Source organism: Salvelinus namaycush, chromosome 23 (genome assembly GCF_016432855.1).
Source record: "Salvelinus namaycush isolate Seneca chromosome 23, SaNama_1.0, whole genome shotgun sequence".
In the NCBI taxonomy this organism is placed as follows: domain Eukaryota; kingdom Metazoa; phylum Chordata; class Actinopteri; order Salmoniformes; family Salmonidae; genus Salvelinus; species Salvelinus namaycush.
This window is the reverse complement of record NC_052329.1, coordinates 22,324,442-22,351,265: the sequence shown is the minus strand read 5'-3', so window position 1 is coordinate 22,351,265 and position 26,824 is coordinate 22,324,442. Positions and strand designations below refer to the sequence as shown.

At 46.4% G+C, this 26,824-nt stretch overlaps 2 protein-coding genes across 2 annotated transcripts in view; one reads left to right on the top strand and one right to left on the bottom strand.

Moving 5' to 3' along the window:
• The window catches only part of LOC120018537 (multidrug and toxin extrusion protein 1-like), a 35,334-nt gene extending 19,332 nt beyond the window's left edge, over positions 1–16,002 (top strand). Inside the window, exons 5-16 of the mRNA XM_038961757.1 lie at positions 5,972–6,014; positions 6,204–6,248; positions 8,264–8,361; positions 8,513–8,610; positions 8,710–8,823; positions 8,942–9,009; positions 9,259–9,367; positions 9,522–9,597; positions 9,698–9,767; positions 14,836–14,968; positions 15,235–15,329; positions 15,700–16,002. Coding sequence (XP_038817685.1) covers positions 5,972–6,014; positions 6,204–6,248; positions 8,264–8,361; positions 8,513–8,610; positions 8,710–8,823; positions 8,942–9,009; positions 9,259–9,367; positions 9,522–9,597; positions 9,698–9,767; positions 14,836–14,968; positions 15,235–15,329; positions 15,700–16,002 — 1,252 coding nt within the window. The remainder of the gene's footprint in view (positions 1–5,971; positions 6,015–6,203; positions 6,249–8,263; positions 8,362–8,512; positions 8,611–8,709; positions 8,824–8,941; positions 9,010–9,258; positions 9,368–9,521; positions 9,598–9,697; positions 9,768–14,835; positions 14,969–15,234; positions 15,330–15,699) is intronic.
• Positions 16,003–16,520: 518 nt separating this feature from the next.
• Positions 16,521–26,266, bottom strand: LOC120018754 (multidrug and toxin extrusion protein 1-like). The gene is made up of 17 exons (XM_038961959.1): positions 26,042–26,266; positions 25,574–25,675; positions 24,893–24,961; positions 24,199–24,347; positions 23,904–23,946; positions 23,185–23,229; positions 22,997–23,094; positions 22,773–22,870; positions 22,383–22,496; positions 22,074–22,141; positions 21,861–21,969; positions 21,654–21,729; positions 21,271–21,340; positions 17,892–18,024; positions 17,532–17,626; positions 17,399–17,441; positions 16,521–17,253 (listed from the first exon to the last, which is right to left on the bottom strand). Exons 1-17 carry the CDS (start codon positions 26,198–26,200, stop codon positions 17,015–17,017), a joined length of 1,710 nt encoding a protein of 569 aa, XP_038817887.1. The 5' UTR covers positions 26,201–26,266; the 3' UTR covers positions 16,521–17,014.
• Between the last annotated feature and the right edge of the window lie 558 nt (positions 26,267–26,824).

The window sequence follows — 26,824 nt, the reverse complement described above, 5'->3', positions numbered from 1 at the left end:
CTCCAGAGTTGTTCCTGACCCTGGTTATACCCTGTGACTAGCTCCAGAGTTGTTCCTGACCCTGGTTATACCCTGTGACTAGCTCCAGAGTTGTTCCTGACCCTGGTTATACCCTGAGACTAGCTCCAGAGTTGTTCCTGACCCTGGTTATACCCTGTGACTAGCTCCAGAGTTGTTCCTGACCCTGGTAATACCATGTGACTAGCTCCAGAGTTGTTCCTGACCCTGGTTATACCCTGTGACTAGCTCCAGAGTTGTTTCTGACCCTGGTTATACCATATTACTAGCTCCAGAGTTGTTCCTGACCCTGGTTATACCCTATGACTAGCTCCAGAGTTGTTATTGACCCTGGTTATACCCTGTGACTAGCTCCAGAGTTGTTCCTGACCCTGGTTATACCCTGTGACTAGCTTCAGAGTTGTTCCTGACCCTGGTAATACCCTGTGACTAGCTCCAGAGTTGTTCCTGACCCTGGTTATACCCTGTGACTAGCTTCAGAGTTGTTCCTGACCCTGGTAATACCCTGTGACCAGCTCCAGAGTTGTTCCTGACCCTGGTTATACCCTGTGACTAGCTCCAGAGTTGTTTCTGACCCTGGTTATATCATATTACTAGCTCCAGAGTTGTTCCTGACCCTGGTTATACCCTGTGACTAGCTCCAGATTTGTTATTGACCCTGGTTATACCCTGGGTGTCACGTTCCTGACCTGTTTTTCCTTTTGTGTTTATTTAGTTGGTCAGGGCGTGAGTTGGGGTGGGTTGTCGAGGTGTTATTTTCTATGTTGGGTTGTTTGTGTTCGGCCGGGTATGATTCTCAATCAGAGACAGCTGTCAATCGTTGTCCCTGATTGAGAATCATACTTAGGCAGCCTGGGTTTCACATGTGTTTTGTGGGTGTTTGTATCTCGTGTCTGTATGTCTACCACACGGGACTGTTGCGTTTGTGTTTCATGTAGTCTGTTCCTGTTCGTGCGCTCTTCGTTTATTGTAAGTTCTCAAGTCCAGGTCTGTCTACATCGTTTATTTGTTTTGGTAGTTTGTTTAAGTGTTTTCGTGTTTCGTCTATCATTTAAATAAATCAGTATGTCAAAGTATCACGCTGCGCATTGGTCTTCTGATCCTTCTCGCCTCTCCTCGTCTGAGGAGGAGGACGAAGTAGACGATCGTAACAGAAACACCCACCACCAAAGGACCAAGCGGAGTGGAGAAGGGCAACAACAGCAGTGGAAGAAAACACAGGACTCGTGGACTTGGGAGGAGATCCTGAACAGAGAAGGACCCTGGGCACAGGCTGGGGAGTATCGCCGCCCCAAAGCTGAGCTGGAGGAAGCGAAAGCTGAGCGGCGGCGATATGAGGAGGCAGCACGGCAGCGCGACAGGTACGAGAGGCAGCCCCATAATTTTTTTGGGGGGGGGGCTAGAGAGGAGTGTGGCTAAGCCAGGTAGCAGACCTGAGCGCACTCCTCGTGCTTATTATAAGCAACGCGTCACTGGTCAGGCACCGTGTTATGCGGTTAAGCGCACGGTGTCGCCAGTGAGTGCCCATAGCCCGGTGCGCTATAGGGCAGCCCCCCGAAAGTGTCATGTGAGTATGGGCATCCAGCCGGGGCGGATTGTGCCTGCTCAGCGCGTCTGGTCTCCGGTACGCAGTTTCGGTCCAGGGTATCCTGCGCCGGCTCTGCGTGCTGTGTCTCCGGGGGCGCTGGGAGGGTGCAGTGCGTCCTATGCCTACGCTCCGCTCGTACCGGGCAAATGTGGGAGTGGAGCCTAAGGGAGAGGTGCGCGTAGTAGGCACTAGATCTCCAGTGCTCATCCACAGCCCGGTTCAACCTGTGCCTGCACTCTGGAGGGTACGGGCTGGAGTAGTATTCCAGCCTGGGGGAGTGGTGCCAAGGCTGCGCACCAGAGCTCCAGTGCTCCCTCACAGCCCGGTCCTTCAGGTGCCTCTTAACATCAAGCCTCCTGTAGGTCTCTCCAGCCTGGTGGATCCTGTGGCAGCCCCACCAGCGCCAGAGCCGCCACCGTGGACAGACGCCCACCCAGACCCTCCCCTAGACTTTATGCTGGTGCGCCCGGAGTTCGCACCTTAAGGGGGGGGTTATGTCACGTTCCTGACCTGTTTTTCCTTTTGTGTTTATTTAGTTGGTCAGGGCGTGAGTTGGGGTGGGTTGTCGAGGTGTTATTTTCTATGTTGGGTTGTTTGTGTTCGGCCGGGTATGATTCTCAATCAGAGACAGCTGTCAATCGTTGTCCCTGATTGAGAATCATACTTAGGCAGCCTGGGTTTCACATGTGTTTTGTGGGTGTTTGTATCTCGTGTCAGTGTTAGTACCACACGGGACTGTTTGCGGTTTTGTCACGTTTGTTGTTTTCGTATGTTAAGTGTTCAGTCTACGTGAATTAAAAGATGACCACTTTCCACTCTGCATATTCGTCTGATCCTTCTCGCCTCTCCTCCTCGTCCGAGGAGGAGGATTACGACAGCCGTAACACTGGGATTAGCTCCAGAATTGTTATTGACCCTGGTCATACCCTATGACTAGCTCCAGAGTTGATTATTGACCCTGGTTATACCCTATGACTAGCTTCAGAGTTGTTATTGACCCTGGTTATACCCTATGACTAGATCCGGAGTTGTTCCTGTGTCACGTTCCTGACCTGTTTTTCCTTTGTTTTAGCTTTGTTTAGTTGGTCAGGACGTGAGCTGGGTGGGCAGTCTATGTTATTTGTTTCTTGTTTAGGTTCATTGGTTAATTAGCCTTATATGGTTCTCAATCAGGGGCACGTGTTTGACGTTTCCTCTGATTGAGAACCATATTAAGGTAGGCTGTTCACACCGTTTGTTTGTGGGTGATTGTCTTCCGTGTCTGTGTATGTACCACACGGGACTGTTTCGTTTGTTTAGTCTGTTCCTGTTCGTGCGTTCTTCGTGTTATGTAAGTTCTCATGTCCAGGTCGGTCTACGTCGTTTTTGTTATTTTGTAATTTATCAAGTGTGCTTCGTGTTCGTCTTGTTTAAATAAATTCATCATGTATTCCACACAAGCTGCGTTTTGGTCCGATCCATGCTCCTCCTCATACGAGGAGGAGAACAATCGTTACAGAATCACCCACCAACAAAGGACCAAGCAGCGTGGGAAAAAGCAGCAGCAGCGATCGCAGGATTTCTGGACATGGGAGGAAATACTGGACGGTAAAGGACCCTGGGCACAACCTGGAGAATATCGCCGCCCTCGTGAAGAGCTGGAGGCAGCTAAAGCCGAGAGGCGGTGGTATGAGGAGGCAGCACGGAGGCGAGGCTGGAAGCCTGTGAGTCAAGCCCAAAAATTTCTTGGGGGGGGCTAAAGGGTAGTGTGGCGAAGTCAGGTAGGAGACCTGCGCCAACTTCCCGATCTTACCGTGGAGAGCGAGAGTACGGGCAGACACCGTGTTATGCGGTAAAGCGCACGGTGTCTCCTGTACGTGTGCTTAGCCCGGTGCGGGTTATTCCACCTCCCCGCACTGGCAGGGCTAGATTGAGCATTGAGCCAGGTGCCATGAAGCCGGCTCAACGCGTCTGGTCTCCAGTGCGTCTCCTCGGGCCGGCATACATGGCACCAGCCTTACGCATGGTGTCCCCGGTTCGCCAACACAGCCCAGTGCGGGTTATTCCACCTCCCCGCACTGGTCGGGCTACGGGGAGCATACAACCAGGTAAGGTTGGGCAGGCTCGGTGCTCAAGGGAGCCAGTACGCCTGCACGGTCCGGTATATCCGGCGCCACCTCCCCGCCCCAGCCCAGTACCACCAGTGCCAACACCACGCACCAGGCTTCCAGTGTGTCTCCAGAGCCCTGTTCCTCCTCCACGCACTCGCCCTGTGGTGAGTGTCTCCAGCCCAGTACCACCAGTTCCGGCACCACGCACCAAGCCTCCTGTGCGTCTCCAGAGCCCTGTGCGCCCTGTTGCTGCTCCCCGCACTAGCCTTAAGGTGCGTGTCCTTAGCCCGGTACCACCAGTTCCGGCACCACGCACCAGGCCTACTGTGCGCCTCAGCCGGCCAGAGTCTGCCGTCTGCCCAGTGCCGCCTGCACTGCCCGTCTGCCCAGAGCCACCTGCGCTATCCGTTTGCCCAGTGCCGCCTGCACTGCCCGTCTGCCCAGAGCCGCCTGTGCTATCCGTCTGCCCAGCGCCGCCTGCGCTGCCCGTCTGCCCAGCGCCGTCTGAGCCGCCCGTCTGTCCTGAGCCGTCAGAGCCGCCCGTCTGTCCTGAGCCGTCAAAGCATGGTTATACTAGACCCTGGTTATACCCTGTGACTAGCTCCAGAGTTGTTCCTGACCCTGGTTATACCCTGTGACTAGCTCCAGAGTTGTTCCTGACCTTGGTTATACCCTGTGACTAGCTCCAGAGTTGTTCCTGACCCTGGTTATACCCTGTGACTAGCTCCAGAGTTGTTCCTGACCCTGGTTATACCCTGTGACTAGCTCCAGAGTTGTTCCTGACCCTGGTTATACCCTGTGACTAGCTCCAGAGTTGTTCCTGACCCTGGTTATACCCTGTGACTAGCTCCAGAGTTGTTCCTGACCCTGGTTATACCCTGAGACTAGCTCCAGAGTTGTTCCTGACCCTGGTTATACCCTGTGACTAGCTCCAGAGTTGTTCCTGACCCTGGTTATACCCTGTGACTAGCTCCAGAGTTGTTCCTGACCCTGGTTATACCCTGTGACTAGCTCCAGAGTTGTTCCTGACCCTGGTTATACCCTGTGACTAGCTCCAGAGTTGTTCCTGACCCTGGTTATACCCTGTGACTAGCTCCAGAGTTGTTCCTGACCCTGGTTATAACCTGTGACTAGCTCCAGAGTTGTTCCTGACCCTGGTTATACCCTGTGACTAGCTCCAGAGTTGTTACTGACCCTGGTTATACCCTGTGACTAGCTCCAGAGTTGTTCCTGACCCTGGTAATACCCTGTGACTAGCCCCAGAGTTGTTCCTGACCCTGGTTATACCCTGTGACTAGCTTCAGAGTTGTTCCTGACTCTGGTAATACCCTGTGACTAGCTCCAGAGTTGTTCCTGACCCTGGTTATACCCTGTGACTAGCTCCAGAGTTGTTCCTGACCCTGGTAATACCATGTGACTAGCTCCAGAGTTGTTCCTGACCCTGGTTATACCCTGTGACTAGCTCCAGAGTTGTTTCTGACCCTGGTTATACCATATTACTAGCTCCAGAGTTGTTCCTGACCCTGGTTATACCCTATGACTAGCTCCAGAGTTGTTATTGACCCTGGTTATACCCTGTGACTAGCTCCAGAGTTGTTCCTGACCCTGGTTATACCCTGTGACTAGCTTCAGAGTTGTTCCTGACCCTGGTAATACCCTGTGACCAGCTCCAGAGTTGTTCCTGACCCTGGTTATACCCTGTGACTAGCTCCAGAGTTGTTTCTGACCCTGGTTATATCATATTACTAGCTCCAGAGTTGTTCCTGACCCTGGTTATACCCTGTGACTAGCTCCCAGGTCACAAGGTCGGGAAAAATATGAGGTCCTACTCACACTGTATGACTCAGACCTGACACATCACAGATACAGCCAATGCATGGTATTGTGCCTCTGATGCTGGATAAAGATAATATGCTTGTTTGTATGCTAATTGAGGGAGAACAGAACTCCTCATTCTCTTAGCTGCAATAACACCATCTCTGACTGCTCTCGCCATCAAATGTGGCCCCTGGCAATTCCCCAAACACTCCATTCAGTGGAAATGACAGCAATGTTTTCACAGCCAATTGACCTACTCAATGAGATGTACAGATTGCTGTTAGTTTCTAGATGCAATAAACATTCTGTCACTGCTGCCTGAATAGGGGATTTTCACAGACAACATAATGGTAAATTGATAGAGTTTAGCAGTACGTGGTGTGTATAGGGTAAATACATGGAAACAGGTGTAGTAATGGTGTGTGATTTAACAGCGAATACATGCTCTGTCTTTCAGAATAGCACAGCTGTATGTCATCGCCTACCTACCTGCAGTACCAGTGAGTCATCTGTTTTATCAAACACCCACTTCTTTAGAGTGGCTTCAATTGTGTCTGAGTTTTCAACTAGATGGCTCCATTAACCTATTCTTATCAGATGAATAGTACATTTTGTGTTTTTTCATTTAATTGCATTAAACATCCTCTCCTCCCTGTATTTATAATTTACTCTGTATCTCTTTCTTTCAGGCTATTTTCCTGCATCAACTTCAGGCTTCTTATCTCCAGAACCAGGTACATTGACCGTGCTGCTGGGCTACAAATTACTTGTTTTGTTCCTCACACCTCATTGCGTCTAAAGAAATAAGAATTATTAGAAGGGCCTTGGATGCTTTAACCCTTACAATTGACTGGTAAACTCATAGGTACACTCGCAATGGCTGCCTGGTAATTGTGATGCAATCATCTTCATGGTATTTGGGAATGTTCTATCAAGTGATGCTGGATTACCATGGTAATGAAGAATATTCATTCAAATGATGCCAACTGATGTGGCTCATGCAATGGAATGTATTTTTTGTAATGTCAGTTGAGTTGACTCAACAAATCACAGCACAGATTGAAGGGTACACTTCGGGATTTTACTTCCTGGCATGGGTACACTCAACATGGCTGCCATTCCACCCATTATGCCATCATTGACTAGAATGGAGACGACCTTTCTATTCATTCTTATTTCTATGATGGCATCCTCATCCCAGTCTCTTGTGTTATCTGAGTTCAATCAATCAATCAAATGCATTTATAAAGCCCTTTTTTCATCAGTCGATGTCACAAAGTGCTATACAGAAACACAGCCTAAAACCCCAAACAGGAAGCAATGCAGATGTAGAAGCACGCTGGCTAGGAAAAACTCCCTAGAAAGGCAGGAACCTAGGAAGAAACCTTGAGAGGAACCAGGCTCTGAGACCTCTTCTGGCTGTGCCGGGTGGAGATTATAACAGTACATGGCCAAGATGTTCAAACGTTCATAGATGACCAGTAGGGTCAAATAATAATAATAATCACAGTGGTTGTAGAGGGTGCAACAGGTCAGCACCTCAAGAGTAAATGTTGGCTTTTCATAGCCAATCATTCAGAGTTAGAGACAGCAGGTGGGGTAGATAGATAGAGAGAGAGAGAGAGAGAGAGAGAGAGAGAGAGAGAGAGAGAGAGAGAGAGAGAGAGAGAGAGAGAGAGAGAGAGAGAGAAAATACTTAAATTAACACAGGACACCGGATAAGACAGGAGAAATACTCCAGATATAACAGACTGATCCTAGCCCCCCAACACATAAACTATTGCAGCATAAATACTGGAGGCTGAGACAAGAGGGGTCGGGAGACACTGTGGCCCCGTTCACCTTCACACCCTTGGGCCAGACTACACTCAATCATAGGACCTACTGAAGAGATGAGTCTTTAATATAGACTTAAAGGTCGAGACTGAGTCTGCGTCTCTCACATGGATAGGCAGACCATTCCATAAAAATGGAGCTATATAGGAGAAAGTCCTGCCTCCAGCTGTTTGCTTAGAAATTCTAGGGACAATAAGGAGGCCTGCGTATTGTGACCGTACCGTACGTGTAGGTATGTATGGCAGTACCAAATCGGAAAGGTAGGTAGGAGCAAGCCCATGTAATGCTTTGTAGGTTAGCAGTAAAACCTTGAAATCAGCCCTAGCCATAACAGGAAGCCAGTGTAGAGAGGCTATTACTGGAGTAATATGATACAATTTTGGGGTTCTAGTCAAAATTCTAGCAGCCGTGTTTAGCACTAGCTGAAGTTAATTTAGTGCTTTATCTGGGTAGCCGGAAAGTAGAGCACTGCAGTAGTCTAATCTAGAAGTGAGTGGAGCTAGAGGAGTTATAGCCCTGTCTATGTTCATAGATAAGATGAGAGCACCCCTCCAGCTAGGATGGAGTCCGTCACTCCTCAGCAGGCCAGGCATGGTCCTGTTTGTGGGTGAGTCCCAGAAAGAGGGCCAATTATCTACAAATTCTATCTCTTGGGAGGGCCAGAAAACAGTTTTCAACTAGCGATTGAGTTGTGAGACTCAATCACTCATCACTCATCACTCCCCCTAACTGGGAGGGGGCCAGAGACAATTTCTCGATGCCGACACATCTTTCTTGCTGATTTACACACTGAAGCTATGTTGCACTTGGTGACCTCTGACTGTTTCAGAGTAAAACTGTCATCTTGGAGTACAGTAACCCTGGTTAGGTGTGAATCTGATGATCATATCAACTAGTGTGTTTCTGTGCTCAGGGGATAATACTGCCTCAGATGTACACAGCAGCAGCGGCCAACATCGCCAACGTGGTGACAAACTATATCCTGCTCTACTGGATGGACCTGGGAGTTGTGTAGGTGTGCTCACACCAGAAACATTGATAACAGTGCCATATTCTTAACAGTCACTAACATAGTCAGAGTATCAAGTATGTACCAGTAAGTATGCAATGCTCATTATCATTTCATGGAGTGTGTGTTTTTGTTTGTGTGTTTGTTTTCTAGAGGGTCGGCAGCAGCTAATACACTCTCCCAGCTCTACATATGTTCCTTCTTGTTTGCTTACATTTGTTGGAAGAAGCTACATGTGAAAACATGGGGAGGTAAGAGAAAGTCCATCTCTCTGATTGTGCCTAATGAATGACCTATTGAAATAGACCGGTTTGTGTTGGGATAAAACAGGCCATTGTCTCCCCCTACAGGTTGGACCACAGAAGCGCTGCAGGAGTGGGGCTCTTATATGAAACTAGCCATCCCCAGTACACTGATGCTATGTTTCGAATGGTGGATCTATGAGCTTGGGGGATTCCTTGCAGGTACATTTCAGGTCTTAAGGTTAACACCAATGAACCAATGAACAGTCACATTCAAAAGGCCAAAACAACCATATCTATGTAACATCCACCTCTGCATTCTTCCCCCTCTCTTTCTCAGGCATGCTGAGTGAAGTGGACCTGGCTGCTCAACATGTGGTCATGATGCTGGCTTTCATCAACTACATGGTAATGTGTACAGAACTCTTTAAACACCCACTTTAACACCTATCATGGAAACCAAATGAAGCCCAATGCACTGGCTATCCAGTCCAAATATGCTGAAGAATAACCCAAAATGTACTGTACATGTAGGCTACAGATCAAGATAAAATCTGAGTTAAAAGCAGACATGAACTTTGTTTGAGGCATGGTTAGACTAAGACAGCAAGCTGTTTAAGAGGCGTCTAGATAACGTGCTGTGTTGTGCGGGTAAAGTTCCCCATGGGGATCCAGGCTGCAGCATGTGTTCGTGTGGGGAATGCTCTTGGGGCCGGAGACACAGCTGGGGCCATTCTCACCAGCAAGGTGTCCCTCGCCCTCTCAGGTCAGTCACACACTTACTCTAGCTCATATGGCCCTTACTTCAACCATCACAACTACGGTGAACTATGGTGAACTAAAATGATAATAATTACTTTGACAAACTAGTCATTGTTTTTGAAGTAGTGCATGTCTTTTTCCTCCATTCCACGTCCTAGGTTCAATGGCAGTAATTCAGGGAATTGTGCTGATCTCTACTAAAACAGTGATCGCCTTCATGTTTACTTCTGATGAGTAAGTAGGGTGTACATATAGTCAACATAATGATTCAAACCAACACCGTCCCAAATTGTAACCTGACCATCTCAATAACGATTATTTAATTCCTTTTCAGTCAGATCATAGATCTGGTCTCTCAACTTCTTAACGTGTACTGTGTCCTTCAGTTCTTTGATGGGCTAGTGGTAAGTGCACTCAAGTGGTTTGTAACCATTGAAAAAATTAATAACATTTTATACAATAGTACTGCTATAATTAGAAATCATTCATATACAGTACCAGTCAAAAGTTTGGACTCATTCCAGGGTTTTCCTTTATTTTTGTACTATTTTCTACATTGTAGAATAATAGTGAAGACATCAAAACAATTAAATAACACATATGGATTCATGTAGTAACCCAAAAAGTGTTAATCAAATCAAAATATATTTTATATTTGAGATTCTTCAAAGTAACCACCCGTTGCCTTGATGACAGCTTTGCACACTCTTGGCATTCTCTCAACCAGCTTCACCTGGCAGTCTTGAAGGAGCTTCATGAGGCAGTCACCTGGAATGCATTTCAATTAACAGGTGTGCCTTGTTAAAAGTTCATTTGTGGAATTTCTTTCCTTCTTAATGCGTTTGAGCCAATCAGTTGTGTTGTGACAAGGTAGGAGTGGTATACAGAAGATAGCCCTATTTGGTAAAAGACCAAGTCCATATTGTGGCAAGAACAGCTCAAATAAGCAAAGAGAAACGACAGTCCATCATTACTTTAAGATGTGAAGGTCAGTTAATCCGGGAACATTTCAAGAACTTTGAAAGTTTCTTCAAGCGCAGTCGCAAAAACCATCAAGCGCTATGATATGATCAAATCAAAGTTTATTTGTCATGTGCGCCGAATACAACAGGTGTAGACCTTACAGTGAAATGCTTACTTACCAATAGTGCAAAAAAGGTGTTCGGTGAACAATAGGTAAGTAAAGAAATAAAACAACAGTAAAAGACAGGCTATATACAGTAGCGAGGCTATATACAGTAGCGAGGCTATAAAAGTAGCGAGGCTACATACAGACACCGGTTAGTCAGGCTGATTGAGGTAGTATGTACATGTAGATATGGTTAAAGTGACTATACATATGATGAACAGAGAGTAGCAGTAGCGTAAAAGAGGGCTTGGCGGGTGGCGGGTGGTGGGTGGCGGTACACAATGCAGATTGCCCGGTAAGCCAATGTGTGGGAGCACTGGTTGGTTGGCCTAATTGAGGTAGTATGTACATGAATGTATAGTTAAAGTGACTATGCATATATGATAAACAGAGAGTAGCAGCAGCGTAAAAAGAGGGTTTGGGGGGGTTGGGGGGGGGGCACACAATGCAAATAGTCCAGGTAGCCATTTGATTACCTGTTCAGGAGTCTTATGGCTTGGGGGTAAAAACTGTTGAGAAGCCTTTTTGTCCTAGACTTGGCACTCCGGTACCGCTTGCCATGCGGTAGTAGAGAGAACAGCCTATGACTGGGGTGGCTGGGGTCTTCGACAATTTGGCTCTCATGAGGACCGCCACAGGAAAGGAAGACCCAGAGTTACCTCTGCTGCAGAGGATAAGTTCATTAGAGTTACCAGCCTCAGTTATCGGCAATTAACTGCACCTGTAACGGCTTTCTTCCTGGGATGAAGGAGAGGACCAAAATGCAGCGCAGTTAGTGTTCAACATGTTTAATTTAACAATAAACGATGAACATTAACAACTAACAAAATAACAAACGTGAAAGCCGAGACAGTCCTATCTGGTGCAGAACACAAACACAGAGACAGGAAACAACCACCCACAATCCCCAACACAAAACAAGCCACCTATATATGATTCTCAATCAGGGACAACGATTGACAGCTGTCTCTGATTGAGAACCATATTAGGCTGAACACAGAAACAGACGAACTAGACACACAACATAGAATACCCACCCCAACTCACGCCCTGACCAACTAAACACATACAAAACAACAGAAAACAGGTCAGGAACGTGACAGAACCCCCCCCCCCTCAAGGTGCGAACTCCGGGCGCACCCCTAAAACTCAAGGGGAGGGTCTGGGTGGGCATCTGTCCGCGGTGGCGGCTCCGGCGGTGGACGAGGACACCACTCCACCACTGTCTTTGTCCCCCTCCTTAGCGTCCTTTGAGTGGCGACCCTCGCCCCCAACCATGGTCCAGGAACCTTCACCAAGGCCCCTCCTAAATAGAGGAGACAACTCAGGACCGAGAGGTAGCTCAGGACAGAGAGGTAGCTCAGGACCGAGAGGTAGCTCCGGACAGAGAGGTAGCTTAGGACAGAGGGACAACTCTGGACTAGTGGCAGCTCCGGACTGGGTGGCAGCTCCGGACTGGGTGGCAGCTCCGGACTGGGTGGCAGCTCCGGACTGGGTGGCAGCTCCGGACTGGGTGGCAGCTCCGGACTGGGTGGCAGCTCATGACTGGGTGGCAGCTCATGACTGGGTGGCAGCTCATGACTGGAGGGCAGCTCATGACTGGAGGGCAGCTCATGACTGGAGGGCAGCTCATGACTGAAGGGCAGCTCATGACTGAAGGGCAGCTCATGACTGAAGGGCAGCTCATGACTGTAGGGCAGCTCATGACTGTAGGGCAGCTCATGACTGAAGGGCAGCTCATGACTGAAGGGCAGCTCATGACTGAAGGGCAGCTCCTGACTGAAGGGCGGCTCCTGACTGGCTGGCGGCTCTGGCGGCTCCTGACTGGCTGGCGGCTCTGGCGGCTCCTGACTGGCTGGCGGCTCTGGCGGCTCCTGACTGGCTGGCGGCTCTGGCGGCTCCTGACTGGCTGGCGGCTCTGGCGGCTCCTGACTGGCTGGCGGCTCTGGCGGCTCCTGACTGGCTGGCGGCTCTGGCGGCTCCTGACTGGCTGGCGGCTCTGGCGGCTCCTGACTGGCTGGCGGCTCTGGCGGCTCCTGACTGGCTGGCGGCTCTGGCGGCTCCTGACTGGCTGGCGGCTCTGGCGGCTCCTGACTGGCTGGCGGCTCTGGCGGCTCCTGACTGGCTGGCGGCTCTGGCGGCTCCTGACTGGCTGGCGGCTCTGGCGGCTCCTGACTGGCTGGCGGCTCTGGCGGCTCCTGACTGGCTGGCGGCTCTGGCGGCTCCTGACTGGCTGGCGGCTCTGGCGGCTCCTGACTGGCTGGCGGCTCTGGCGGCTCCTGACTGACGGACGGCTCTAATGGCTCGGGACAGACGGGCGGCTCAGACGGCGCTGGGCAGACGGATGGCTCAGACGGCGCTGGGCAGACGGATGGCTCAGACGGCGCTGGGCAGACGGATGGCTCAGACGGCGCTGGGCAGACAGGCAGCTCAGACGGTGCTGGGCAGACGAGCAGTACAGGCGGCGTTGGGCAGACGGCCGACTCTGACCTGCTGAGGCGCACAGTAGGCCTGGTGCGTGGTGCCGGAACTGGTGGCACCGGACTGGAGACACGCACCTCAGGGCGAGTGCGGGGAGAAGGAACAGGGCACACTGGACTCTCGATGCGCACTATAGGCCTGGTGCGTGGTACTGGAACTGGAGGTACCGGGCTGAGGGCACGCACCTCAGGGCGAGTGCGGGGAGAAGGAACAGTGCGTACAGGGCTCTGGAGACGCACAGGAGGCTTGGTGCGTGGTGCCGGAACTGGTGGTACTGGGCTGGAGACACGCACCACAGGGAGAGTGCGTGGAGGAGGAACAGGGCTCTGGAGACGCACTGGAAGCCTGGTGCGTGGTGTAGGCACTGGTGGTACTGGGCTGGGGCGGGAAAGTGGCGCCGGATATACCGGGCCGTGCAGGCGTACTGGCTCCCTTGAGCACTGAGCCTGCCCAACCTTACCTGGTTGAATGCTCCCCGTAGCCTGTCCAATGCGGGGAGGTGGAATAACCCGCACTGGGCTGTGTAGGCGAACCGGGGACACCATTCGTAAGGCTGGTGCCATGTACACCGGCCCGAGGAGACGTACTGGAGGCCAGATATGTTGAGCCGGCTTCATGGCACTTGGCTCAATGCTCAATCTAGCCCGCCCAGTGCGGGGAGGTGGAATAACCCGCACCGGGCTATGCACACGTACAGGAGACACCGTACGCTCTTCCGCATAACACGGTGTCTGCCCGTACTCCCGCTCTCCACGGTAAGCATGGGAAGTGGGCGCAGGTTTCCTACCTGCCTTCGCCACACTACCCTTTAGCCCCCCCCCCAAGACATTTTTGGGTGAGCCTCTCGGGCTTCCAGCCGCTCTGCCTTGCTAGCGCCTCATAATGCCGCCTCTCCGCTTTAGATGCCTCCAGCTCCGCTTTGGGGCGGCGACACTCCTCTGGCTCTGCCCAGGGTCCTTCTCCGTCCAGAATCTCCTCCCATGTCCATTCCTCCTTGTACCACTGCTGCTGTCGTTGCTGCCCGTTGCCACGCTGCTTGGTCCGGGTTAGGTGGGTGGTTCTGTAACGGCTTTCTTCCTGGGATGAAGGAGAGGACCAAAATGCAGCGCAGTTAGTGTTCAACATGTTTAATTTAACAATAAACGATGAACATTAACAACTAACAAAATAACAAACGTGAAAGCCGAGACAGTCCTATCTGGTGCAGAACACAAACACAGAGACAGGAAACAACCACCCACAATCCCCAACACAAAACAAGCCACCTATATATGATTCTCAATCAGGGACAACGATTGACAGCTGTCTCTGATTGAGAACCATATTAGGCTGAACACAGAAACAGACGAACTAGACACACAACATAGAATACCCACCCCAACTCCCGCCCTGACCAACTAAACACATACAAAACAACAGAAAACAGGTCAGGAACGTGACAGCACCTCAGATTGCAACCCAAATAAATGCTTCACAGAGTTCAAGTAACAGACACATCTCAGCATCAACTGTTCAGAGGAGACTGCGTGAATCAGACCTTCATGGTCGAATTGCTGAATCTCAAATATAAAATATATTTTGATTTATTTAACACTATTTTGGTTACTACATGATTCCATATGTGTTATTTCATAGTTTTAATGTCTTCACTATTATTCTACAATGTAGAAAATAGTACAAAAATAAAGAAAAACCCTTGATGAGTAGCTGTTTCCAATCTTTTGACTGGTACTGTATGTTGGAATAATGGAGATAGTCTATGTAATTTTCCAGGATCCTGGAACACGTTGACCGCCAGCTAACAGTGTTTGTCTCTCTCTCTGTAAACACCCACTAATCTTAGATTTGTCTGTCTGTCCCAGTGTGTGTGCATGGGCATCATTCTGGGCACGGGCAAACAGAAGATAGCAGCGATGGCTAATCTTATCACCTACTACTGTGTGGGCCTTCCACTGGGCATCTCTTTGATGTTCACAGCTGGCCTCAGGGTCCTAGGTATTTACTCATTTCTGAATTCTATGAAAACCAAACACAATTTTAGACTTTCTTTTCAAGACCAGAGTCTTTGCTCATGCTTACTGCCATGCCAGATACTTGCAACAGAAGTATGGTCATGATCAAATTCAGGAAAATATTTTGCTTTCACTAGTATTCCCAATTCAAGAATCATGAATTGCGGGAGTATTCTTTATTGAAGATGACACAATGTTCTGTGTCTTTGGTCAAAGCCGGTATAACCTCCTCTCCTCCCCTCTACACAGGGTTCTGGTTAGGCCTGTTCATCTGTGTAATTCTACAGTCCACCTTCTTCATCACTGTCATCTTCAGGCTCAACTGGAAGAGAATGACAGAGAAGGTACGTCACCAGTGGCTTTTCACTTCCCTATCTGGAACATACAATGGCTTAGGTGATTGAGAGACTGACAGCCCATACCTCTATCTTTATGGTTTCTGTGAAGCATAGTAGTGGCTTGTGGCAGGTGAAGGAAATGGTTTGCTGTCAGTTGAGAGCATCATTGAGTTGATCTGTTTGTGACAGGCTGTGAAACGAGCTGGAAAGGCTGGACATATGGTGTCAATGAGGAATATAGTTGCACCTGACCACACAGAGAACAGTGGAAGGGTGAGTAGAAACATGTTGCTCAGTCCTATGTTCTATATTATTTATACTATACTCTCGCGAATAACATTGTTCTAACCCAGATTGTGCCTGCGTCCACACCCAGACAGTGAATGGATACATTTCAGTGAGTACTGAGGGCCAGGAAGACCTCAGGGGAAGCAATGGGACCCCAGAGGTGAAGAGGGAGGATGGGAGCCCCAGTGGACTGCTCTCCACCACCCAGCTGGTCCTGAGGAGAGGTCTCACTGTACTGGCTGCCATTGTCATCCTGGTTGTGGGGACCAGTGTACATCTTCTCCTGCCTCTACCAATCAGCTCATGGAGCAATCTGAGTGTAGACTGGAGCAACACTACCTTTACCACTACCTCCCCCCCTGAACTCACCCTGTTAACAGTTCTCATCTAGGAGTAATACCTGGGGGACCCAGAACAGACCCTGTAGCAAGACAATAGAGGTGCTGTTATAGACATGCTGTGTCAGTGAATCTGTTATTACACCTGAAACAGCCTTTTTCTTCAATCTAGAGCCATAGTCATGCCTAATTCTATGTAAACAAAAACATAGATAACCCAGGGTTCTACCTGGAACCAAAAATGGCAAAAAGGGGAGGTTGGGAGATTGGGAACCTATCTAGCTGGCTAGCTAAAGACAACTTCAAGAAGGAATCAATAGGCTACACAGCTTGATCAAATTAATTTACAAACATACCCTTCTGCCCATCACTGGCAGCTAGAATCAAATCAAATGCTGTGTGTGTCACTCTACACTCTCTCTCTCATCCTCCACTGATGATATTGCACGCACTAGAGTATCTAGCTTCCTGCCTAAGCATATCTTTCCTCTGTGCACCTTGGAAGGAAACACTTACGAGGAAGAATGGGGGGGGGGGGGGGGGGGGGTATTGGTTCAGTCGGTGTGCCCCCACCGCAAAATACCGCTGACAGATCTTGTTATAAATAATTAGGATAAAACATTGGCTTAAAAAAGTTAAGTAGTTAATTAAAAAAATATATTATGAGGGGGTATGTGCCTTTGGGCCCCCTATGGGTATGACACCACTGTTTTTGGAATTAATTTATAGAATACAAACATTTTGGATCGTACAGTGTGAGTCTGTCTTTACTTTTTGGTTTGCACTATATTATTACGATGAGAAAACATTAGGTTTGATTGGTTTGTGTAATCAGCTCAGACAATGTGATACAATTTCATTCAGATGAGAAATGAAAAGACCCAGAATAAATAATCCCTAGGCTCCTCACAGACCAACAGTACTGGAACAATTTGGCACCATAGTTTGGCCAGCCCCTCTCCAGTCCTATCTTCTCTGTATCGTTGCTTAGGTGGTCCTCTGACCACTCTGGTTGAGTGGAGCTATCTCTGCAACCCATCCTCTCTGGAACTCACTCTGTGTTCATCAAGTGAGGTTGGTGAGCAGTAGGTTGATGATGATTCCCAGGGCCAGGATGAAGAACATGACACACAGAGCCAGGCCCCTCCGCATAACCAGGGCCCTGTGTGCCAGAAGGGCCTCCACCTTGCTGAGGGCCACCCTGTCCCCAACCTCACCGTCAGCCCCATCCTCAGCCAGGGCATTTCTGTCTGTGTGGCCCTCACAGGGAGCTATATCATTTGATTGGGCCTCTGGGGCCATGTCTGTCACACAGAAACACACCTATTAGACAGAGCATTGATTCTTTCATAAACAAGAATAAAATTATACACTTGTAAAGCCATGTAAAGAGTTATGATGATGAATGAGTAAAGTGAAGGGTCAATGATTAAATTGAGACTTTCTTACCCATGTATGTAGAGTTCCCCTGTACCTCAGCTCTGATCTGGGCCTGCAAACAACCCAACACCATTAAGATCCTCTTCAAGGCATTTACATTAAATTAAATAAATACTTGAGTGTTATGCCTTTGTTCCCTCACCTCTACAGTGGCTTTCTTCCAGTTCATTCTGGATAGGTAGACGATGAGGAAGGAGGACTGTAGGAACACACAGGTAAACAGACCGGTCCACAGGCCTGGGGGTGGAGACCAAACATAACGGTAACAGTCAAAGAAGTGAAGACAACTGAAGGAAGCAGTAGGGAGATTGGAGCCAGTTTGTCTTTGCTTAAGCCAACTTGTCACCTTGCCACACAAACCAACAATGTAATGTTGTTAAATTACGAAACAGTCAGGCGCCCAGGTGCAATACGGGAGCAATCAAAAGACTGAAAAAGGAATGAAATATTACTCCATATATTCAAAGGACAAAATGCGAAACACATTTATAGATGTTCTTACCCATGATTCCTAGTTTGGCAGCAAACATCAGGGACACGCCAATAGGAAAGCCAACCCCATAGTAACCCAGGATGTTGCATATCGCCCCAACCTTCTGCTTACCTGCACCCCTTATAATACTACCTGAGGCAGCCTGGGGAACCAGGAGAAACAGAGACACGGTTACTGTTGTACATACAGTTTCTTCGGAAAGTATTCAGACCCCTTGATGTTACAGCCTTATTTTAAAATGTATCAAATTTTAAAAAATCCTCAATCTACATACAATACCTGTCACGTTCCTGACCTGTTTTCTGTTAGTTTTTGTATGTGTTAGTTGGTCAGGACGTGAGTTTGGGTGGGCAGTCTATGTTTTCTGTTTCTATGTTGGTTAATGGGTACCTAATATGGCTCTCAATTAGAGGCAGGTGTGTGTCGTTTCCTCTGATTGAGAGTCATATTAAGGTAGGTGTTTTCACACTGTTTGTTGTGGGTGGTTGTCTCCTATGTCAGTGTCTGTATGTTACGCCACACGGGACTGTTCTCGGTATGTTTGTTCGTTCGGTTTTTGTGTAGTCAGTTTTCCTGTTATTGCGTTCTTCGTGTTTCATGTAAGTTCGTCGTCCAGGTCTGTCTACGTCGTTTATTTGTTTTGTTTATTATTCAAGTGTAGTTCGTTTTTTCGTCTTGTTTAATAAATTATGTCATTTCACAACGCTGCGCCTTGGTTCAATCCATGCTCCTCCTCTTCGGATGAAGAGGAGGAGGAACACCGTTACAATACCCCATAATCACAAAGCGAAAAACAGATTTTTACATTTTTGCAAATGTATTACAAATAAAAAACAGAAATACCTTATTTACATAATTATTCAGACCCTTTGCTATGAGACTCGAAATTGATCTCAGGTGCATCCTGTTCCCATTGATCATCCTTGAGATGTTTCTATAACTTGGAGTCCACCTGTCAAATTCAATTGAATGGGCCTGATTCGAAAAGGCACACACCTGTCTATGTAAAGGTCCCACAGTTGACAGTGCATGTCAAAGCAAAAACCAAGCCATGATGTCAAAGGAATTGTCCTTAGAGCTCTGAGACAGGATTGTGTCGAGGCACAGATCTGGGGAAGGATACCAAAAAAACATTTCTGCAGCATTGAAGTTCCCCAAGAACATAGTGGCCTCCATCATTCTTAAATGTGAGAAGAACCACCAAGACTCTTCCTAGAGCTGGCCGTCCGGCCAAACTGAACAATCGGGGGAGAAGGTCCTTGGTCAGGGAGGTGACCAATTTTTTAAATGTAACCTTTATTTCACCACGAAAAGCCCATTGAGACCCAGAGTCTCTTTTTCAAAGGAGACCTGGCAAAGAAGGCAGCAACAATCAATACATTACAGAATTAAAACATAGAAGAATACAATACACAACACCAACCTAAAAAAAAGCATTTACACTCCTCTCTAAGAGTCTCCCATCAATATGTTAAATTCATTCAGTGGCACTAACATATCTAGATGAAGCATGGATTGTAGATTATTCCATGTATATAGACTTTCTCTATTGTGTTTTTGACTGTATGTTTGTTTATTCCATGTGTAACTCTGTGTTGTTGTTTGTGTCGCACTGCTTTGCTTTATCTTGGCCTGGTCGCAGTTGTAAATGAGAATGTAACGGTCGTTTTCCTCCTCGTCTGAAGAGGAGCATGGATCGGACCAAAACGCAGCGTGGGTTGAATACATATTTGTTTATTAATAATAACGAAGACGGAAAAACTCTTAAACAAACTACAAAACAATAAACGACGTGAACAGACCTGAACTTGTGAACATATAACATGAACGCACGAACAGGAAGGAACACACGAATGAAACAAACGAAACGAACGAAAACAGTCCCGTGTGGCACAAACACTGACACAGGAACAATCACCCACAAACAAACAGTGAGAACAGCCTACCTTAATATGGTTCTCAATCAGAGGAAACGTAAAACACCTGCCCCTAATTGAGAACCATATCAGGCTAATACATTGAACCCAACATAGAAACACATAACATAGAATGCCCACCCCAACTCACGCCCTGACCATACTAAACAAAGACAAAATAAAGGAAATAAGGTCAGGAACGTGACAGAGAACTTGTTCTCAACTAGCCTACCTGGTTAAATAAAGGTGAAATTTAAAAAAATACAACATTTGTCTGGTGCACAAGAAGAGAAGGCAGTCTTGCCTAATACTGTGAAAGTCCTGGGGACTTTAAGTAGCAACCACCTAGCAGACCGGGTATGGTAACTGCTGGTGGTGAAGGAGACCAGACTACAGAGGTAAAGAGGGAGTTTACCCAATGGTCACTCTGACAGAGCTCCAGAGTTCCTCTGTGGAGATGGGAGAACTTTCAAGAAGGACAACCATCTCTGCACCACTCCACCAATCAGGCCTTTATGGTAGAGTGGCCAGACGGAAGCAACTCCTCAGTAAAAGGCACATAACAGCCCACTTGGAGTTTGCCAAAAGGCACCCAAAGGGCTCTGACCATGAGAAACAAGATTCTCTGGTCTGATGAAACCAAGATTGAACACTTTGGCCTGAATGCCAAGCATCACGTCTGGATAAAACCTGGCACCATCTCTATGGTGAAGCATGGTGGTGGCAGAATCATGCTGTGGGGATGGTTTTCAGCGGCAGGGACTGGGAGACTAGTCAGGATTGAGGGAAAGATGAACAGAGAAAATTACAGAGAGATCCTTAATGAAAACCTCCACAGCGTTCAGGACCTCAAACTGGGGTGAAGGTTCATCTTCAACAGGACAATGACCATAAGCACACAGCCAAGACAATGCAGGAGTGGCTTCGGGACAAGTCTCTGAATGTCCTTGAGTGGCCCAGCCAGAGCCCAGACTTGAACCCAATCAAACATCTCTTGAGACCTGAAAATAGCTGTGCAGCGACGCTCCCCATCCAACCTGACAGAGCTTGAGAGGCTCTGCAGAGAAGAATGGGAGAAACTCCCCAAATACAGTTGTGCCAAGCTTGTAGCATCATACCCAAGAAGACTCAAGCCTGTAATCGCTGCCAAAAGGTGCTTCGACAAAGTACTGAGTAAAGGGTCTGAATATTTATGTAAATGTCATATATATATATATATATATATTTTTTTTTTAATAAATTTGTGAGAAAAAATGTAAACCTGGTTTTGCTCTGTCATTATGGGGTATTGTGTATAGATTGACGAGGGGAAAAAGTGTATAATACATTTTAGAATAAGGCTGTAATGTAACAAATGTGGAAGAAGTCTTTCCTGTTATAATAGTACCTTTGATATTATAAAGAGTGGATCTGTAATGTGATGAGTAAAGGGAGCTATAAGTTGTGATACAGTAGCAGCATTGACTCCTTACCGATATTGCATCTAACAGAAGAAAAGGGGCGTAGAAAGCCATAACTTGAGCAACCCTCTCCCTGATCTGCCTGTTGGTAGAAATTCAGGGGGAAGAAATACATTCAGTTATGTAAATCAATGACAGAGACATCTCACCCTAGTTAAAGTGTGAAGGAATATGTAAGCAAAGTTCATGACTGTGTACTTCTGTATTACAGTGAGTGACTTAGTTATGTCATAAAGAAAGGTCATCAATGTTCACGCTCATACACAGATACATTACAACACACCAGGGTTGTATTAAAACACAACAAAACTGCAAAGTCATGGTGATGAACAACAGATCCCAAAGCCACAGAAGCAAATCTGTAGTGGTAAATTACCACAGACTACATTACTCACTCATCATATGTAAAGACATAGGAGATTTTGTCCTTCAGTATCCCAACAAGAACCGACAAGCACACAGAAACTGATCCTGGACAGAGACAAAAGGTCATACATAGACTGAACACATTTCTTCAGTAAAACGTATCATTTAATTATCGTTTTAATGCTTTATTTTCTCTTGTCAAGCGTTTAAATATTATTTGAGGTCTACACACGTACCAGCACAGAACATGGCCAGCTTGGCAGACAGCTTGGCCTGCTCTGTATCTCCAGCCCCCAGAGCATTGCCCACCCTCACACTGCCTGCCACACTGAACCCTAGAGGGAACTGACAACACACACACACAGATGCTCTATGTGACTAGTGTGAAAATATGGTATGGATGAACATTTGCCCCCAAAAAATTTTTCAAGTCTTATCTATATATTTACCATGTAGCAAATGTTTGCCAGTTCGTAGACGACTGATTGTGCTCCAAGCTCCACCTCACTTATCAGACCTGCCATTGAGAGGTAGTGAGACAGGATATCAAACCAAAGCAGAAACACTAACAGCTAAACAGTGTGTAACGTGTAGAAATACCCACAAGCAAACAGTAAAATCTAGAACACCATTTCACATAAAACAAATAACAATAGAGAGACATTATGACATTCATAGACTTCAATGCAAAACAACCAGATAGCTAAATAACAAAATAACCAGACACCAAATAGACCTGCTTCCATCTGTTGCCGTACCTGCTAGAAAACCTCCAATCTCATAGGTCCACCACTCCACACACAGCATGATCATGCTAGGAATGGCCAGGTGGACGTATGTGTCCCAGTCTTCCAGGCACTCCCAAGACCAGCCTATAAGGAACACAAGGCTCAGACACTGGGATCCTCACCGAAAGGTTCATGCTCATGTTCTCACAGAAGGTGTTTGGGTCTGAACCAAAACCATGCTGTGTTAATACATTAGGAAGCCAAAAACAGCGCCCTTGGTTTGACATTGCACTGCTGTCCCGCAATAAATGCATACTAATAAATGCATCACTTTGTATGGGGTCCATTCAAGTCGCAGATAGTTCAAAGAGTTTGTGGATTTGGTGGTATAAGACCTACTTTAGTGTAATCATGTCTCACCTGCCCAGGTGGCTTTGTGGAGTTCCTTCCATATGATGTAGGTATAGAGCATAGCAGCCAGAGAGAGCTGAGAGATGGTGTTGGCCCACGCAGACCCACTGTCACCCGAAAACAATCCACAACATACATTACATCCTATAGCCCTCAGTGCTAACAATTACCATCCCATCCTATATCCCTCAATGGTAATGAGAGAATAATCACTGTTTGGGGATGACACTCACGCTACACCCAGGTCCAGAAGATAGAGGAAGATGTAGTTGATGAGGGCATTCAGTAGGTTAGCCACCACACCTGTGATGACCTGCGGCCATATGATTCCCTGAAGGACAATAAAGTCTCATTCAGATCAAATGGTCAGGTGATTATTCTCTTTGCAGGGCGACTGACTGAGGTCTAGGTTAGCTCTAACCTGATTCTGTAGATATCTGGCCTCCAGCTGGTAAATAAAAGTGGCCTGTTAAAAAATGTATGATGAACATGTTTCAGTTTTGACATGGTAAATTCATTATTATCTTAATTGCAGTGGTGGAAAAAGTACCCAATTGTCATACTTGAGTAAAAGTAAAGATAAAGAAAAGTAAAGATACCTTAATAGAAAATCAAGTAAAAGTGAAAGTCACCCAGTAAAATATTACTTGAGAAAAAGCCTAAAAGTATTTGGTTTTAAATATACTTCAGTATCAAAAGTAAATAATTATTTTGAAATTGCTTATATTACGCAAACCAGAAGGCACAATATTCTTGGTTTATGTCATTTACAGATAACCAGGGGCACACTCCAACACTTGGAAATAATTTACAAATGAAGCATTTGTGTTTCGTGATTCTGCCAGATCAGCGGCAGTAGGGATGACCAGGGATGTTCTCTTGATAAGTACGTGAATTTGACCATTTTCCTGTCCTGCTAAGCCTTCAAAGTGTAACGAGTACTTTTTCATGTCAGGGAAAATGTATGGAGTAAAAAGTACATTATTTTCTTTAGGAAGTAAAAGTTGTCAAAAATAGTAATAGTAAAGTAATGTACAGATACCCCAAAAACTACTTAAGTAGTACTTTAAAGTATTTTTATTTTACACTACTGCTTAATCGACTGTGTTCACATGTGTCTGGGTAGATAGATGTACTCACTGGGAGTGCTGGCATAAAAATCTTCACATACATCTGAGACAACCTAAAGTGACATAAGAGAGCGCTATCAGAATGATCCAAAACAGTAATCACATTCTACAAACCAATCTCTACATGTCACTTGTGAATCACAGAAAACAGACACATTCAGAGACATAGCCTGCGTCCCAAATATCATCCTATTCCCTATGGGCCCTGGTCAAAAGTACCACACTATGTAAGGAATAGGGTGCCATTTTAGACATCTATTAGATCTGGGGTAACTGTGTGCAGTGACTGGAGGAGTCTGACCTACCTGGCGACCTCTGGGCTCTGTTTGACAGCCAGGAGGATGGGTTCTGTGTTGATGAGAATAGCCCAGCATGGGAAACAGGCCAGAAGTTGAATGAGGATGGCTCTCTGTAGTATGACCCCAACTTTCAGGAGGTTGCGGCTCCCAAAGGTCTGCAGGGAGAAATAATCAAGTTAATCTTTGAGTGGAATGGCAGGATACTGTAGCTCTGGTCCAGGGTGCTACATCAATCAATCAAATGTATTTATAAAGCTCTTTTTACATCAGTCAATGTCACAAAGTGCTGTACAGAAACCCAGCCTAAAACCCCAAACAGAAAGCAATGCAGATGTAGAAGCAAGCTGGCTAGGAAAAACTCCCTAGAAAGGCAGGAACCTAGGAAGAAACCTAGAGAGGAACCAGGCTCTGAGGGGTGGCCAGTCCTCTTCTGGCTGTGTCGGGTGGAGATTATAACAGTACATGGCCAAGATGTTCAAACGTTCATAGATGACCAACAGGGTCAAATAAGAATAATCCCAGTGGTGATTACATGCTGATACTGATGCTGATACTGATATGCTGATATCATGCTGATACTGAGCAATAGCAAGCTGTGTATGACCCCCTGGACCAGAGCTATGATGACAATGCTATTGGTAACATTTTGGGGACAGTGGTCTGTATTAGGAGGAGGAAACGGACTAGGTTTCATACCTACCTGAGATATGAGTGTGTCACACGCTGATGATAAACCAGACCCAATGGAGATACCTGTAACATTAATCACCTGGAAGACCAGAACAGAGATTGAGAAATTTTGAAATTGGTTGAAACTGTAAATTTCATAGTGTGCTGTAATTTCAACATTTATGCAATACTACCACAGCTAGGTACCAGTCTGTTTGTGCCATCATGTTTGGCATGACACGAAGTGGCAGAAGTCACATTATGGTGTAACGATTTTCGTTGGTGGAAGGAGAGGAGGACCAAAATGCAGCGTGGTAAGTGTTCGTCATATTTAATTAAAACTGAACACTACACAAAACAACAACGAGGAAAAACGAAAATGAAACAGTTCTGCCAGGTGAACATACACTAAACAGAAAACAATCACCCACAACACACAATGGGAAAACAGGCTACCTAAGTATAGCTCTCAATCAGAGACAATGATAGACAGCTGCCTCTGATTGGGAACCACACCAGGCCAAACAGAGAAATAGACAACCTAGACATACAACATAGAATGCCCACCCACATCACACCCTGACCAAACAAAACATAGAAACATACAAAGCAATCTATGGTCAGGGCGTGACATATGGCACAAACATACTGGTACCCAGTATAATATTACCCACAATTGTCGAAATAAACTCATAAGTCAATCAATACTTACAGCTATGGCGAGAGCCACCCCTGCCAGTTCTGTCTTCCCCAAATGGCCACAGAAAACTGTACTGACGAAACTCACTAGAAAGACCATGAGCTGAGCCATAACCTGGTGCCGATACAACCACAACATTTGATAAATCAGTTGATGTAGTTGTGTATACTATCAGGAATATGTGTAGTGAATAGGCCTAACACTGAAGTGTTATACATGCATCAAATGTATGGTTTGAGGTCATTCAAAGTAATTCAGGTTAAACAGGCAAGGTGATAGATGAAGCAATGAAAAAACATCTATAGTGTGCCAGATGCCAGTAACCTATAATTAGCCAGTGTGCCAGTGGCCTTAAAGTGAATTCAATATTATATAAGAAACACTGCTAAATAACAATAATAATTGAATCTAGAAATGTACGGTTTCATATAACTTTGAACTAATTGTGGACACAAAAAATGTAATAAAGATGTTTCTTACCACAGGCCCAGCCAATGTTGATAATTCAATCATTTCTTTTTTGAAGTCAACAGGAATCAACCTGCGAATACATCTCAAACAGTTCCCAAATATTGTCAATGAATATGAAGAGCTTTCATTCCCATTCGTCCTACTCTCCACAATTACATTAGTATCCATTTCTAAAGACTGTCATTCAGAAAAGTCTGTATGGTCAAGTAAGAACAAGGTGGTATTCTAGCTACCAGCTTCCAGAGTGAGACTTCCGATCTGATGACAGACTATGTCACTTCCTATCTCTGATTTAGCTGTACACAAGCAATCTCAACTAGCATTGTTAAACATGACTGCCAATCCACTGCTGGACAAAGTTCACAGGGTTTTGCCAATTCTGCAACTGCACCAGATGATGGAGCTCTTTCCTTATGAACTCTACATTTTTTCTCTGAGGCCATGTTCGAGAGCATAAATTTTTCTCAGTAGCTGATCAATGACTGAGCAGACTGGCACATCTACTAATAATGAGTAGTCATTTAAGATGATTTGTAGATCAGTAAGTATTTTGTCACCGACTGCAATGTAGTCGATTTCAAACACAACTAGGCACTTTTAACAATGACATTCACAAAGGTCTAAAGCTGTAAAAGCCTCTGAAAGAAAGTCGATGGTAGGTGACAGTCCCATCAGTTGAAAGATCAAACATATGAGGCACTAGAGGGATGACACTTCCTCTGCCTACCTTACTGTAGACTCAGAGTATGGCCCAGTGAACACAGTAGTGTAGATAATAGTGTTTGTCTAAAA

What these genes read in the sequence shown, in the direction of transcription:
- LOC120018754 (XM_038961959.1), bottom strand. Translation starts at nt 26,200, where the DNA reads ATGGATACTAATGTAATTGTGGAGAGTAGGACGAATGGGAATGAAAGC. An exon ending in TGGCAAACATTTGCTACATG is followed by an intron (nt 21,970 to 22,073) that starts GTAAATATATAG and finishes GTGTGTTGTCAG; the next exon opens with TTCCCTCTAGGGTTCAGTGT. An exon ending in GGAAGAAAGCCACTGTAGAG is followed by an intron (nt 17,442 to 17,531) that starts GTGAGGGAACAA and finishes GGTTGTTTGCAG; the next exon opens with GCCCAGATCAGAGCTGAGGT.